The sequence below is a fragment of the Setaria viridis genome, chromosome 4 (genome assembly GCF_005286985.2).
Source record: "Setaria viridis chromosome 4, Setaria_viridis_v4.0, whole genome shotgun sequence".
Classification (NCBI taxonomy): domain Eukaryota; kingdom Viridiplantae; phylum Streptophyta; class Magnoliopsida; order Poales; family Poaceae; genus Setaria; species Setaria viridis.
Window position 1 is genome coordinate 39,177,107 of NC_048266.2, and position 15,327 is coordinate 39,192,433.

General features: G+C 42.8%; 1 protein-coding gene across 1 annotated transcript; it reads left to right on the forward strand.

Annotated features, from left to right (window-relative positions):
• The first annotated feature begins 1,315 nt into the window (after positions 1–1,315).
• LOC117852376 (separase) lies at positions 1,316–13,933 on the forward strand. The gene is made up of 27 exons (XM_034734440.2): positions 1,316–2,144; positions 2,232–2,415; positions 2,523–2,627; positions 3,043–3,177; positions 3,263–3,717; positions 3,866–3,980; positions 4,257–4,382; positions 4,459–4,755; positions 4,831–4,980; positions 5,067–5,291; positions 5,371–5,481; positions 5,616–5,762; positions 5,859–6,230; positions 6,325–6,414; positions 6,560–6,808; positions 6,906–7,029; positions 7,106–7,663; positions 7,872–8,115; positions 8,208–8,310; positions 8,499–8,690; positions 8,774–8,829; positions 8,911–9,170; positions 9,257–9,503; positions 9,625–10,015; positions 10,504–10,743; positions 11,757–11,844; positions 13,100–13,933. The coding sequence occupies exons 1-27, from the start codon at positions 1,456–1,458 to the stop codon at positions 13,564–13,566; spliced, it is 6,420 nt and encodes a 2,139-aa protein (XP_034590331.1). The 5' UTR covers positions 1,316–1,455; the 3' UTR covers positions 13,567–13,933.
• The last annotated feature ends 1,394 nt before the right edge of the window (positions 13,934–15,327 follow it).

Sequence of the window (15,327 nt, forward strand, 5' to 3'; positions counted from 1 at the left end):
CAGTGCCAGGCCCGGGATCGCCTTCGAGCACCTTCTTCCCAGCGACTTCTACACTACTGCTGTCCCAGGTTCCATCGCCCCTCCTCCCCACCCGCGTTCATTTGGGTCACTCCTCCTGCCATTTCCTCGCGCTACAACTCCGCGTTCATGTCCAACCTACTCATCTACGTTCTAACTGCGCCTCCGGCTAGGATTAGATCGTTTAAGGTCGCCCAGAGCGTTTTCCGTGCTACGATCGCGATCTGAATGTGGCAAAGTTCATCCTGGCTCGTGGTGCCTTGTTCTTCTGTGGCCGTGCTTTCAAACTCCATGGATCCAAGGAAAAAGCATGTCAGTTCGCCGCGACCATCCTGCCGGAGCCGGAAGAGACCGCAGTCAATGCGCACCAACCTGCCAACTGCCAAGAGGCGTGCGGCTCAAGACCAGAAAGAAATTCACTTTCCCAGCCTGGCAAGTGCTGCTGCCACTGCTGGGCGGATCCTTCCGGATTCGGGATGTGCTGCGCCCCACTCGCCCAACCTGCCCCCCCAAGCGGAAGCTGCCAGGTGTCCAAGCGAGGACGGCGAGCTCCTGCCTGCATCATCTCCCGATGGTCACGTCGCGTCCGCATTCACTCCCCACCAACGCCCCCCCTGCAAAACCCTACCTTGCAGCTGCGCTTACACCCCCCTCCGCCCCCCCTCCCCTATCACCTCCACTGCCGGCTGCTTCCGGTGCCTGGCCAGTGACCAACGCGTCAACCACTGCCGTGATCCGGTGCGCTGCCGCCGCTGCGTCCTGCCGCTGCGTCGCGCACGGCTTCTACCCTTCCTGCCTGCGCACGGCTTCTACCCTTCCTGACTGCTGCAGCAGCCAGAGAAGCCAGCCGAACACAGCCGCCACCCGCATCCCCATCCGACCCATCCCCTACACCGCCCGCGCCGCTACCCCACCGCCCACGCCGCTGCAGCTCCCACCTTTCACCACTGCTTTCGACCCCCTCAACATGCTCACTTCCTCCAGCTCCGCTCAACCAGCTTTCCAGCGCTCGCGCTCGTCCTCGCCAGAGTCTTTCCACCTCGACTCCCTGTTTCGCGAGCTCAGCCCCAGATAAAGATGGCAACGGGCAATTTGCCCAGCGTGCCTGCGGTCGCGGGGCTTCGGCGGGCAGGGTGGGCGGCGTGGAGCGTCTGGATGGCTGGCGGCGAGCACGGGCATGCCGCGGTGGCGGCTGGCAAGCCCGGGGCGCGCGCGGGTGTAGGGTGAGGTGGATAGGGTAGAGGAGGTAGGTTGCATCCGAGGCGATTGCTAGTACGAATTTTACGGTGGAAGTTGGATAGATTTTTTTTTTTTTTTTTTGCGGAAGCCATCTGTCGTCGTCCGAGTCCGAGCCAGGCTGGGCTCATCCGGTAACCAATCAGGCCCAAAATTTCCCCCCACTCGCGCGCTCCTCGGCTGATTGGCAATTAAACGGCAATGGCGGCCGCCGCCGCCGACCTCCTCGCCGCCCTCTCGTCCCCATCCTCCCACGCCGGCCTCCACTCCCGCTTCGCCGCCTACCTCCGGCCCTTCACCACCCATCTGCCCACCTCAAACCCTAGCCCGGGAGGCGCGATCGCCCTCCGCCCCCTCGCCAAGCGCTTCCTCCCGTTCCTCAGCCGCGCGCTCCAGCTCCTCCCGCCTCTCGTCCGCGCGAGCTCGGGCGACGCGGGTGGCTCCGTCCGGTGCGCCGACGAGCTCTTCGAGATCTACGCCCTCCTCCTGGACTGCCTCGAGGCCATTTCGCCCTGCCTCGCGGGGAAGCCCTACTCCGTGCTGCTCCAGCGCGGCCGCTTCGTCTGCTGCCTCGAGTCGCGCGGCCGCCTCTGCCGCGCCGAGGAGGAGGCGGTCGCCGCCCTCGACGCCCTCCGCTCCGCGCTCTCCCCACCCGCAGCGAGCACCAAGTCACGATCACGACGCGGCGGCGCTGCAAGTGCTGCCTCCATTATCCTTCTTCCGGACCCTGCTGGCGTCGCTGGGGAGGCTGCCACGGATCCTGATGTCGCAACCCTTGCGGTGGAGCTCACCGTCTGCCTCGCTAATTGTGCCAGCAAGGGCAAGGTGAAGGAAGCCGCCACTTACGAACGGGTTCTCAGCCTCGTCGAGCAGCTCCAGCCATGGCTTCCGTGAGATTGCCAACTTTGCATTCGGAATTCAGTAAACAAAATACTGGGCAGGCTTATGCCTTATGAGGAGTTTATGTTTCTGTGCAGGATTCTGGCTGAAAACGTCAGCAGGAAGTATCTCACCCTGCTTTTGAATGCAATGAGTCGGTGCACCTTTTTCCTTGCTGCCGAGCCTTCAGTTTTCGGTGCTGATGATGATCTGGTGCATAGATTCTGTGTTGCTACGTTAGAAGAATGTGTGAAGGTGCAGACAATTGACCGTTTGCTGGTGGTATGTGTCATGATGCAATCGATTTCCTTTTGCTATTAAAAAACCAAAGTGGAGTAATTACTATCTGGTTAATTCTTAATTGCGACAAATGTTTTTCCTGGTGGCAGGTTGCTCGCAAGATTTGCTCTTCTCTAGATTTGAGTTGGGAAGGGAGCACAAGGCTTTTACTTGATCTGTTGAAATGTACCACTGATTCTGTTGTATGTTTAAAGGTAAAAATCAAATACTTCATTTGCATTTCTGCAACTTAAAATCTTTTGTAACTTCTTACTATGTAGTTTACTGATACCTTGAAAGAGTATTCCTGGATGGGTTTGAGCCAACTTACTCTGGTGGAAAATATAAGTCCATTATTAGGATATCAATGCGGTTTCCAATGTAACACTTTGTTTAGCCTCTGGTGCCGACCCGATGGCTGTGAGTGCAGGCTGGGCAGCTGACACTATGGTCACAAAGTATTTCTTTTGCACCCTCAGCCGTAGCGACAGCCATCAGATCGGCACCGGAGGGCTGAGATTGAGCCACATCCATGTCACCTCAAGCTGTCTGATGACTGAGGTGCACCACGCCATAGGGTGGGCAGCTTCCCCTATGCTTTGTTGTAACATCATGCTGATTTTTTTTCAGGCTGACTTACCAAAAGCTGTAAATGATTTTCTGGTGTTTGTGGCATATGTTTCTCGGTGCTTTCTTTCTGTAAATAGGGATGGACGTGTTGGCGCTTCAGTACTACTCTTTAAAGCAGGCAGTTATTTCTCTGAGGTACATGCTGCATTGTCTTATAGGCATTGAATTCATTTAATAGCACCACAGTTGTTTCATTAACACAATTGTTTTGAATGTTTAGGTTTCTTCTCCTATTGCCTCAGTGCATCTTCTTTATGCCACTGGATTATACTTCAGTGCCCAGCAAATGGAAAGTGATGTGCACCTTTGTATATCTGAACATTTTCTCAACGATGAAAAGTACCTAGAAGCTTTAAACGAAGCACTTTGCACTCTGGCACAGTTTTTTTACATTATCAATGGCGGATCCATTCCACTAGATGGCTTTGGGATGGAAAGTTCATTGGCGCACCAGGGTCATTCGAAAAAGAAGCACAACGATTCTCAGTCACGTGATAATATATCTCTCATGGCATATTTGGATTCTTTGGAGTTTGTTTGCAAGGTTCTGTTGCAACATACAAACGCAGTTTGGAAGAACTTCTCTGAAGGAAAAGCAATATGTTATTCTGGAAACTTAACCTACGTCTTAACAGCACTGCACCAGTTCATTGATTCCAGCCTCATGGCTCATAGGTAGGTTCCTAGGGCCAGAAGTATTGGCACTGTTATAAGTGCATGCATGTGAGAAAGTTAGGGAATAATGCTTATTTCTTACTGACATATTATTGTTGGAACAGACAATTATCCGTTATTTCATACGCTGTTCTTTGTGCTGTAACAGCTGTGCAAAAATGTCATCAGGAGACAAGGAGAGACTACATGAACATCGTGGAACCTTACTGAATGCCCTTGTTTCAGCAATTAAAATTTCCTTTGCTACTAGCAAAGCTGTCGAGGTAGCATAGTTGCCTTTTTTATATTTATGTTTGAGCCTGATCAATTTATACTGACAGTCTATGAAATATTGCCTTTGCGGCTTGTCTAGTTAAAAAACGCTGGTTTCAGCCGAACTCTCTTTATTACATTTAGATATAGCGATGAGTAAAATTGCTTGAGTATAGTCCTATATGGATGCTATTTGTGGAAAATGGCTGTTAAACTACTTTCTGCTATTAACTTTATATGGTCATCCTTATTACCTATTAATGCCTTTTATTTTCATAATAATCCAGAAGAGTCTGTCCTCCACCAGTCATGCTATTTCAAGCTCATGTTTAATGTTTGAGGATATCAAAATTTTGATCTCTATACTTGGCAACATAGGCGTGACGCTTTACAACATTAGACAATTTGATGAGGTACGTTTCTGAGTTGATGATCTATTCTTTTTTATATGCTATTACTCTAGGTTGAATACCATTGTTACTGCTGCAGGCACCAAAGGTATTAGAGCTTTGCTGCCAAACAGTATGGGTGCACGTCAGACGATCTTACTGTAGACTATCAGAAATGGGAGAAGGGAATGGAATCTCTGAGGTTCTACCGAAGGATACATTGAAAGATATCATTGTGGATGCTTTTACGAGGATTGCGAAGATGGTCGATGTTCTTCATAGATGTGGCGCAAAAGTTACACGTGAGATTGTTGTGAAGAGCCTGTTGCTGTTGGTTGATGGTGACATGTCTGAGTATTTGAATAGTTCTTTGATACTGATCAAATTGTGGGTTAAGGTACTAAACTAAAAAAATTACTATTTGCAACACTTCGTTGATATTATTTCATATATTTTGTTTTTGAAACTATAGATTACATGCAAAGATTTTATGGATGATCAAGACGTGGCTCATGTTCGTTCACGAAAAAAAGACATGGCTCGTGCTCCACTTCTCTTTGACCTCCTTTTGGCCTACCCCTCTCCCTTGCCAATGAAGTTGTTAGGCTTAATTGTAGAGCAGGTACCATATTTTACTTCACTGGACTGTGGTGTATCTTAACTGTTCTGTTTTGAGGCTGAATGCTTTGGCAACATTGTTCTTTTCAGGAGGAGTTAGCATTTGGATCAACAGAACCTCGAGGCGCAATATTCTGTGCTCAAATGCAAACAAGGATCATAGATATTCTCTTGGATGAAATGTACAGTCCAGAAGAATACTTTTTGGAGAGATCAAGGGTTCTTGTTAGAAAGGCAGGTGTACTTCGTTCATCTGGTATGCAAAACATAAGCAGCTGCCTTGAGTCTTTATCAGAAGCCATATCTTTACTACTGGTGAGTTTGAATCCTCTTATGCATTTTATAATTTATACAGAAAAGAGTATTTAAGATTAATGTTTGTTCACCAAATTAGAAAAACACTGCACTGGATTTATCTCAAAGAAATCCAACTGTGATCAATCAATTGGCTACTGCACATTGCTTGCATGCACACTGTGCTCAGGAAGGCAATCTTGATGACGAGGTAACCACTGAAAATCCTAGCTGTGTTTACCAAGTATATAAACCTTACAAGGACACCTCACTTGTATATTTATAAAAATGTTGCAACATATGTGTTATGCCTTTTTTTATTATTATGGTTGTTATTGTGAATAGGTGGTGCTTGGTAGTGCTAGGAGTGCACTTGACTTGTGGTCAGAGGTGGGATCTTTTGTTCGTTCTTCTCCTGGTATGATCTCTCAACAGAAATCCAGAACTATTGTACCACTTCTTTGTTCTCTGATTGATTTGTTGGCAATTAAGGTAATTCCATCATATATTTTCGACTTATCAGGTTGAGTGAGATGCAATTACTTTCCTTTAGCAACATAATTATGCATATTTACTCTACCATCTCAGGGCTGTTTTGAGCTTCAACTTGGCTTTTGCAAGCAAACGATAGTGATATGGAAGCAAGAAAGCTTACCTGTTGAAAATATATTTTCCTTCTTGTTCACCAGTGGGCGCCTTAGTCATGCTTGCTGTCATCTTCCGATGGACCAGGAAATTATTTCTAATCTCACACTTCATTTTGGTATTGACTGCCATTGTACTGAATTTTGGAGGAACTGCTTCAAAGGAGACCATCCTTCTCTCTCAATGTTCCTTCAAAGGATGTTTCCTACTGACTTGGTCCTTTCTCAATCATACAAACATTCAAATGGAAAGAAATTCAGTTTTAGTTTGAGTGTTGATGAGGTCGATAAAGTTGCATCATCTCTGGTTTCTGAAGTAAGTTTATTAGTCGCAATGCACTAAATTAGTAACCATGGTCTCTTATTTATGTTTTCAATTATGAATTTTATTTCTATTTTTCATTTTCCAGGTTGCTTCAAGTGGCCAGCCAATCTTCATAGCTGCCTGTCTGTACTATGATTTGTCAGAAAAGCTTTTATCAGGAGGCCATCTTTCTCAGGTAATAACAATTTGGCCTTCTATATTTTGCCATGCGAGCATCAGTGCAGAATACTTAGTGGTCATGAATTAATTGTAGGTTGTGCAGGTTGTTAATAATTTAGCTTGCATGTAGTGGAATGACCAATGTTTTTTTGTTTTTACAGGCCTTTTCATATGGAAAAGAAGCCCTCAATCTGCGCAAAAAGCTCCTTAAAAAGGAATTCAAACTAAATCTGGGTAGGATTGGAAGCGGGGCAAGCCAGTGTTGCGGTGAGCAAGGCTTTGTGTGTCTCGAAGCATGTGGATCAACAGTAACTGAAATTTGGCCTGATTCCACCAGATCAACCAGCATGAAAGATTCTTTCCTTACTCCGTGGAATATACTTAGATGCTATCTTGAAAGCATTTTACAGGTATAGCCCAACCTACCGGAGTTGTATAGAGATCTGGCATTCTTGCACTAGCGCAACAATTTCCTTATGTATGGTTCTCACTACCTGATGTATTCAGGTTGCTTTGATGCATGAATTGACTGGTAATGACGCTGAAGCAGAAGTTCTTGTACGGACAGGAAAAGAGATATCACATTTCCATAAGTTACCAGTTTTCCGTATTGCTTTTACATCATTGCTAGGTATGATATCACATTTCATTGGCTTACCTATTTTCTGTGTTGTCCATTTAGTCTCACATTACCTGGATTTTTTTAGGTCAACTGTACCGTAAGCGGCAGCTATGGGATGAAGCTGAGGGTGAGCTTAAATATGCCAGAGATTTTCTTGCAGAAAATGATTCATTCATTTCATGCAAGCTGTGTAGATTGACTCTGAAGATATCACTTGACATGAAAGATGGTGATAAGAAACATTCTACAGGGAATTTTTCTGGTGCTTTAGTCAGGTACCAGGCTGCAATGGACAAATTGAACAGCACTGAATTTCTTGCTGGAACCTATGATGGCCATAAACCTGGTGGTGTTCTGTGCAACAAAGATTATATTGGCCAAACCAGGTGTGAAGCTTGTAAGCATGGTAAAGAACCGTTAGTTGCAAAGGATGACGTGTTACCTACATGCATTAGTTGCAAAGGAAAATCAAACTGCTATCTTAATGGTTCTGATTGCAGCAAAGATGACATATGTGATATGTTTGGATGTTGGAACTGTCTTTTGGTTAAATCACTCAATTCCGGTTCCATTCAGAATATTTTGCAGTTCAGATTTAACTGTGTTCTCCAACGCTACCTTTTGCCACTTCTGTTAAAAAAAGGTACTTATTTTGAACTATTTTTTTTGTTATGTTCTTGAAGATTGAGGTCTGCAATTGTGGGATTGTCATTAGCTACGAAGGCTAACAACTTGCAGGAATCACATTCATGAAAAACTTGCATGAATTCGAAGTATAAATCACAGCCTTGGAATTTTTTTTAACTTGTTCATTCATATAGTTGCTCAGTTCCTGGTTTTGCCTTCTGCAGCTAGAGCCATGGGAGCTCATAATGGAGAATATGGAGCTCATGAAATTTATAACATTTATTGGCAGTGCATATCACTGTTGTACTTCAGATCACTTCCACAGGGTTGTTATAGAACTTATGGGCCTCATCTAATTGCACTAATGGTGGAAGGGAATATAGGTGATTATCTTTCTTTAGAGCGTGCAGAAATACTACATAGTATGAGCCTTTTTTTGCTAAAAGGATTCCTTCCTGAACAATCAAGGTTATTCCATCAACTTCCTTTTATGTGTGACATTCTTGTTGTTGCAGTTCAAAACACTTTCTAAATCATCTTCATTATGTGACTGTCTGCAGGGATGTCTGCTGCACCTTCTCTAGTGTAGGAATGTCTTGTGTCGTTCCCTGGTTGTTGAAAGCTTTTGTTCTATCCAGAGAAAGCCCGTCACTTTTTCAGAAGGTATATAGTATCCTTTAATCTTGCAATCTTGTATTGTGGAACAGCTGTGAATGCCTAGTGTTTATGTATTTATTCTATTATTTTTTCCTGAGCTGCTGATAGTCAGTCTACCATTTTTTCAGTCTTCAGTTATCCACCTGCTTAGTGCTGGTGACTCTTGTGTTGAGATCCACATTTTCCTGTTGCAGGTTTGCAGGTTACTTGCATGTGTATTCTTACTATCAAAAGTAAATTCCTCAATCCAGTTGCCTTTATGGTTCCAAAAATCTACTCTATCTGTGGATGGTTGGGTTGCATACTTTCATCAGATTTCTATTGGAAGTCTCAGTTGCCATGACCTTGCTTCCTTACAAGTATTACTCAGAGAAATGGTTCGGAAGGTTGGCACCATATCAAGTTAACAGCCAGATTAAAATATCCTTATTTCCAATCTTATTTAATTGTTTTCCTTGCAAATTTTCAGGGGCCCCTTGCAGATTCCGGAGATGAGACGGATGAGTGTGTTTCAAAATTTCCGAGGTTAAAAAATTTATATAGCAGCTGAACTCTTGATTTTTATTTTATTTGTGGGCGCATAGTGAATTTAATTTTCTATACCAGGTTAGCAGGCATAGAACATATTGAGAAACATGTAAGTGACTTCTTCCATAAACTTCCGGATGTACCAACCGTGTGTATTAGCATGCTTGGAGATGATTATGTTGATGTTTTTGGGGAAAATCTTCTTGAAGATGATTGTGTGGATGTTCTTGGGGAAAATGTTGCTCCTTCCTTTTTTCCTGCTTGGATGTTGATTTCAAGGTTTCATTCAACAAATAAACCTACGGCAATGCTTCTGCCTGTGGGCACTATTTTAGAAGGTGTGTAGATTTTATATTGTGACAATATACATCATGTAAATAAATCTTATCTTTCGTGCTTTTATATGCATGTTGTTGCTCTACAGAAATGCAGTCTGAAGGCTCTTCTATCAAAGATTTGGGCAATCCTATGAGTGTTTCAGATAAGAAGTGGCAGTGCCCTTGGGGCTATGCTATTACAGACCATGTGGCCCCAACCTTTAGAAGTATACTTGAGGAGAATTTTATGTCCCTCTCTAGTGCAACTCTCACTATAAATGATGGACAAGCAAACTGTGTTAGGTGGTGGGCACATAGAATGAAGCTCAACAACTACCTTGATAAACTACTGAAGTAAGATTCTATATGTTAGTGTATAACTGTGAATTGATTCTGTAGTTGGAATATTATTGTCTCAGGATAGGATTGCGCCTTAATTTTCTTTGTTCTGTTTCCATTTTCGTTATTTGAACAGAGACATGGAAGAATTATGGTTGGGGCCCTGGAAATGCCTTCTCTTGGGCCACCAACCTTCTAATGAACACATTGAGGCAGCCTCATCAAGTATTGTCACTTGTCTCGAAGAATTCAAATTGGAAGTCAATCCAGAGCTCATCAAGGCTGTCCTTGGTGGTGCTGTGTCAGTAGATGAAGTGCACGAATGTCTTTATCAACTCATTTTGTATAAAGGTTACGTTGGAAGGGGACAGTGTTGTGAAAAAGATAGACTTAGGTCCTTTTCTTCCTGGCAGATTGATACTAAAGCTCTAGAGACACTCAAGTGTTTAATTGAAAATACAGTGGATGGACTGCTGGAGTCAGCTGATAGAGGTCCAGTGATTTTAATTCTGGATATCAATGTGCAGGTAAGCAACAAGATGGCTTTACCGGTAGCTGTTTCTCTCTTGTGATTTTAATTGATTTTTTTTTTTTTGGGGGGGGGGGGGGTGCTCCTTGTCTTCACTCTTTCACTGCAACTCTTGATTTTTTTTGCTTGATTCCTTAAATTCTGATAGTGTAGGGGTGAATTTGTGGATGCTGTTACCTATCATTTGTATCTAGCGCTGGTTAAATTCGATTTCCTTTTGTGATAAATAACAAAATGCTGGGAGAAAAGTAGAAGTTTTAGTAGCTACATCATGTGCCTGTAAATTTCCTAGTCTTCTTAGCATATATGCTGCTTGGCAACAGCTATGTATTTGGAAATGCTTCAAGTCATTGCATCCTTTACTACAGCCTAAAAGAGAAGATATTTTGCAATCCAGGCTTTATTGTGCTGTTTGTCTTGTAATGCAAAGCATAATTCCCTTCATATATCTTTACCGACCTCTCCAGCCTTAATTGTCAACCGCAGATGCTTCCTTGGGAGAACCTGCCAGTACTAAGGAATCAAGAAATTTATCGCATGCCTTCAATGGGAAACATCTTTTTAGCACTGACTCGATGCAATAATCATTACAAAGATGGCAATGTTGTGGCCCCTCGTTTCCCTGCTATTGACCCTTTCAACACATTTTATCTGTTGAATCCTAATGGTGACCTGAGCAGCACACAAAAAGAATTTGAGCAGTTTTTCAGAAACTACAAGTGGAAGGTAAATGAGTTTTCAGACCTTGTAGATATAAGAAATCAGCTCCTTGTTTGAACATCATTTTTCTCACTGATCAAAACCGGTTCATTGAATATTCTAATGGAACATTGTAATGTAGTGCATGGATTGCATAAGTATATATGTGCATGGCATACATAAGTGGTTTGTTTTACTCTTTCTTTTACATTCTAGAAATAATGTTATACTGAAAATGTGGTTCACTTCACTGGTAGCTTTAGGCATCACTTCCAGATCAGTCTTCTTGTCAATTTGTCACCGCATCTGAATGGAATTATTGTTTGGGAAAATATATTATATGCCACTGAACAACTTTGGTTTGCACAATCTAGTGTTTTTCCTTCCATGCCATCATTGACGTAGTGAAAGGTCACGGTTTACCATCCTCCTTCTGAAGTTATGGGCTTTCCAGATATTCCCTTGAAAAAATTGTTATGCGAACTGGACTAGATGGCTGGGTGTATATGGAGGGCTGAAGGTGATGGCATATGGATCATAATTTTGCAAATTAATATCATGAGAGTAATGATAAGCACTTAATTATTACAGAAAATCATGCTAGAATGATATTCAATGGTATATACAGAGTTTTCTTGTTGGAAGGTACTACCTCCATTCCGCAATACTTGTCCATGGCCTCGGGAGAAAACGTTCTACAATACTTTTCCATTGAGGATATCAAGATTCAAGAGTGTAGTTATTGCGGTGTAGAATACATTGATTTTTTTTCTTAAAACTTGTATTTCCTTGGCTTGTGCGCATGGTGTGCTATGGACAAGTATTGTAGAACAGGAGTACCAACTTTAATGAAAACACATAAAGATTGGAAGAAAATATTGCATGTAGATGTGGCAACTACTGCAAAAGCCGCAGCCTCTTGTCATGGGCAATTGAGTGATGAACCACTATGATTGTCTAGCTTGCAATCCAATATTGGAATGTTAAAAGTATTCATATTGCACCATAATGAAACTGAATAATGCAATTATGATGTGCAGGGAAACGCTGGGCATAATCCAACCAGTGAAGAGCTGGTCATGGCTTTGGCAAATTATGATCTTTTCCTGTACTTTGGACATGGAAGTGGTACGCCCAGAAGATTAACGTTTTTTTTTCCCGTCCATTTTTGTTGGATGTTTTTATCAGTGTCCAAATTATTTGAAGTTCTGTATCTTTACCCTACTGTAGTCGTATCTGATGGTTCATACTAGTTAGTTTATAATTATTAAACCCATCCGTACTGTGAACCTGATGCACGGCAACTAAGTTCCTTTTAACTGTGTGGTAACCCAAGCAAAATTACTCTATAGGTCTCTTTTTATAGTGGCCAAGAGCTGGCAGTACAGTGCTCTACTTCTGCTATACAACAAGGAAGGAGAAACCTGTCGGACTGGCAGAACGCTTCTCCCCCAGCGCCCGTATCCAGCTCCTGAGCATATCGAGATCGGCCCTCCTCCCTGTCTCTTGCGACCTCACTGTCGGCGATGGGCGAAGGGATCTAATCAAGATATTATCTATTTATAATAGGTTTGTGCCCAGATGGGCATTGCAGACCAAGCTCCGCCATGGCTTCCTCTCCCAACTCAACCTCCGGTTCCAATGAAGCAAGGAAGGCCTTTTCTCCTTGCTGGCACTCCACTCACCAGCCAGTCTGTTCCTGATGTCGCCCCAAAGCAGGGGCACTTGCTGCTTTGCATGCATGTCAAGGGTGGAGCTTTGGCTGTTTGTTGGGTCAAAGGATGCATGAGCTGACCCTGATGATTTTTAGTAATCCAGGTGCAGAATCACTAGAAATCAATGACTCCCAACCGGCATTCCTGTTATGGAGAAGACCCTAATCATCTGCTGGCTTAGCTCTGTCTTGATGCCTGTGTTTTGGCTGAAGGTTTCAGTGCTCACTGTCCTGGTCAATTTTGCGCTAATTTCCCTTCACATAAGGTGCCTTTGTAGTGCTTTAATATATATTATAAATGATAAAAAAAACTATGTAGTATTGGCATAACAACCAGTGTAGTTCTTTTTAAATACAATCAGCTTGCTTTTATCTAAATCTTTGTTATTGTGAACTACACTAAATGGTGTGAGTTTAGGCAATATGATTTCTCAGACGTATTAGCACAGTGGCATAGTAGACATCAGTGGGGACTACTTGGGTTGTGGTGCTGGAACCAGAAAGTTGATGATATTACTGTTAACAATTGTGAACTAGCATGGTTGACTATTGTTCATATCTCTTCCTTTTTTGGTGGCTATTGTTCGGTACCTGTTATATGATTGCTAAGAACAACAATCATTTGTTCCTTGGTTGAATCTATCTAACTAATTTGGAAAAACGATGCAGGAGCTAAGTACATTAACTTGAAGGAAATTGAGAAGCTAAATAACTGTGCATCTGCTGTTCTTATGGGGTGCAGCAGCGGAGCACTGCATTGCAAAGGGAGTTATGCACCTCATGGGGCCCCGCTGTCCTATTTATCCGGTGGTTCACCTGCTGTAGTTGCAAATCTCTGGGATGTTTCAGATAAGGATATTGATCGGTTTAGTAAAGCTTTGCTCCATTCATGGCTGCGAGAAGATTCTGCAGATGACAGCAATTGCTCGCAATGTTCCCAACTGACACAAGAGTTTGAATCCATAAATATTGGTGTTGAGGGAAATGACAGGAGAAATGTTGATACCAAGCGGTGCAGCTGCAGGCAGATTCGAGTAGCTTCAAATCTAAGTAAACCCAGGAGTGCTTGCAGGCTTCCACATCTGATTGGTGCATCTCCTGTTTGTTATGGTGTGCCTACTATCATCAGAAGGTAGTAATGCGTGGCTAGTTCTCTAGCAGGAGATGTCATGATCTCCAAAGTGTCGCATTATAAACATGGTGGCATACATATCTAGGATCGCTTATTCTTTCCACACTTCATTTAGGAAGGGCAATATTTTTGTCTTCTAAGTTTTTGACATGATTTATTTTAATTTTGTGTACTAGGCTGGATTATCAACACTAGAGACTGTCGCATTGTCAACACTAGAGACTGGCGCACCTCGGGTGCGTGCCAATGTTCGGTCCAGTGTGGAACGTAGAGCTGGGATAAATGCGTGGTGCATATTTTTTGTCACTAAATAAACTTACAAAAAATAGTTTAAAATAGTTTTAATAAAGGGAGGGAGGTCATAATGTTCACACTGTTGCTAGTACTCTATGTGGGTGAATTTAAACTTAAAAATATTGTGGGTTACCTACAAGACAAATAATAATAAATTGGTATGTAATGCTAAAAAAATGTTCTCAAGAGACAATTATCCCACACGCAATTTAAACTGAAATTTGAAAAATAGAAGTTCATCATGGACAATATATATAAATAAGCAAAAGGAAACAATGTCAGATATTAACAAATTACTGCTAAGATATCTGAATATGATAGGTACTGCCGTCCTATTATTCTTCTGCTCTCAACCCGGTATGGTATCTGGTAAGGAAGGACCCTGGAGGGTTGTCATTGGCTAAGTACCATTTCAGCACCTGGTTACCAAGCCGCCTCATGGTTTCCCAGAGACCGCCCTTCCTACCGATGTTACTCCTCTGCGGCTGGCTACTCTGGAAAGTGGAAACACCATCATGGAGTTGTTTTTCGCTCCAAGGCGCCGCCTGCTGCTTCCCCGCAAGTCCATATGTTGCCCTATATTCATATGGGTCATAGCTAAACTTAAAGTGAGGACTAAACTTTAGCTCATATATGTTTGTAGGCATAGCTAATGGATAGAGAAAGTCTGTAAAGTATCACTTTTATCCTTATTTCCTTCTTTTTTTTGCGAATGCTTATTTCCTTCGTTTCCTCCATAAAGTTGAGGGCATTTTGGTATTTTTCCAATGTACTAAATACTCACTAGCTCCTGTCTCTTAGGTAATACTTTTTCATCTTTTTGAGATGGGGCTAAAGTTTAGCCTATGCACTTCTGTTTGGATGAACGTGTGCTAAGCTTTAAGTAGCCAAATTGTAGCATTTAAATCTAAACATAATTTTAGTGATCAACTATATATTTAAGCTTCTATGATTTTTCAGACTAAAAGAAAATCGGACTAAGGGGGTGTTTGTTTCTTTAGCACCTCCTAAAATTCCTGTCACATCGAATGTTTAGATACTAATTAGGAGTATTAAACATAGACTAACTACAAAACTAATTGCACAGATGGAGACTAATTTGCGAGACGAATCTATTAAGTCTAATTAGTCAATGATTTGACAATGTGATGCTAATGATGGATTAATTAGGCTTAATAGATTCGTCTCGTGAATTAGCCTTCATCTGTGTAATTAGTTTTATAATTAGCTCATATTTAATCTTTCTAATTAGTCTCAGAATATTTAATATGACATAAATTTTAATCAGGACTAAAATTCAAAAGCCCCTCAAAACTTATGTGATGAAACTAGCCCGGCGAGCTATCTCTCCTCCGCAAAAGCATGCTGAGCAAAAGAAAGCTACCCGTACGTCGTATCACGCTGCAGGCCGACGTGCTGCTGCCTGGTGCCTGCTGCTAGCTAGCCCAGCAGCAGCAGGCCACCGGAGCCC

Coding starts and splice junctions, on each gene's coding strand:
- LOC117852376 (XM_034734440.2), top strand. CDS start 1,456: ATGGCGGCCGCCGCCGCCGACCTCCTCGCCGCCCTCTCGTCCCCATCC. Junction 3,981..4,256: donor CTACTAGCAAAGCTGTCGAG/GTAGCATAGTTG, acceptor ATAATAATCCAG/AAGAGTCTGTCCTCCACCAG. Junction 8,116..8,207: donor TTCCTTCCTGAACAATCAAG/GTTATTCCATCA, acceptor GACTGTCTGCAG/GGATGTCTGCTGCACCTTCT.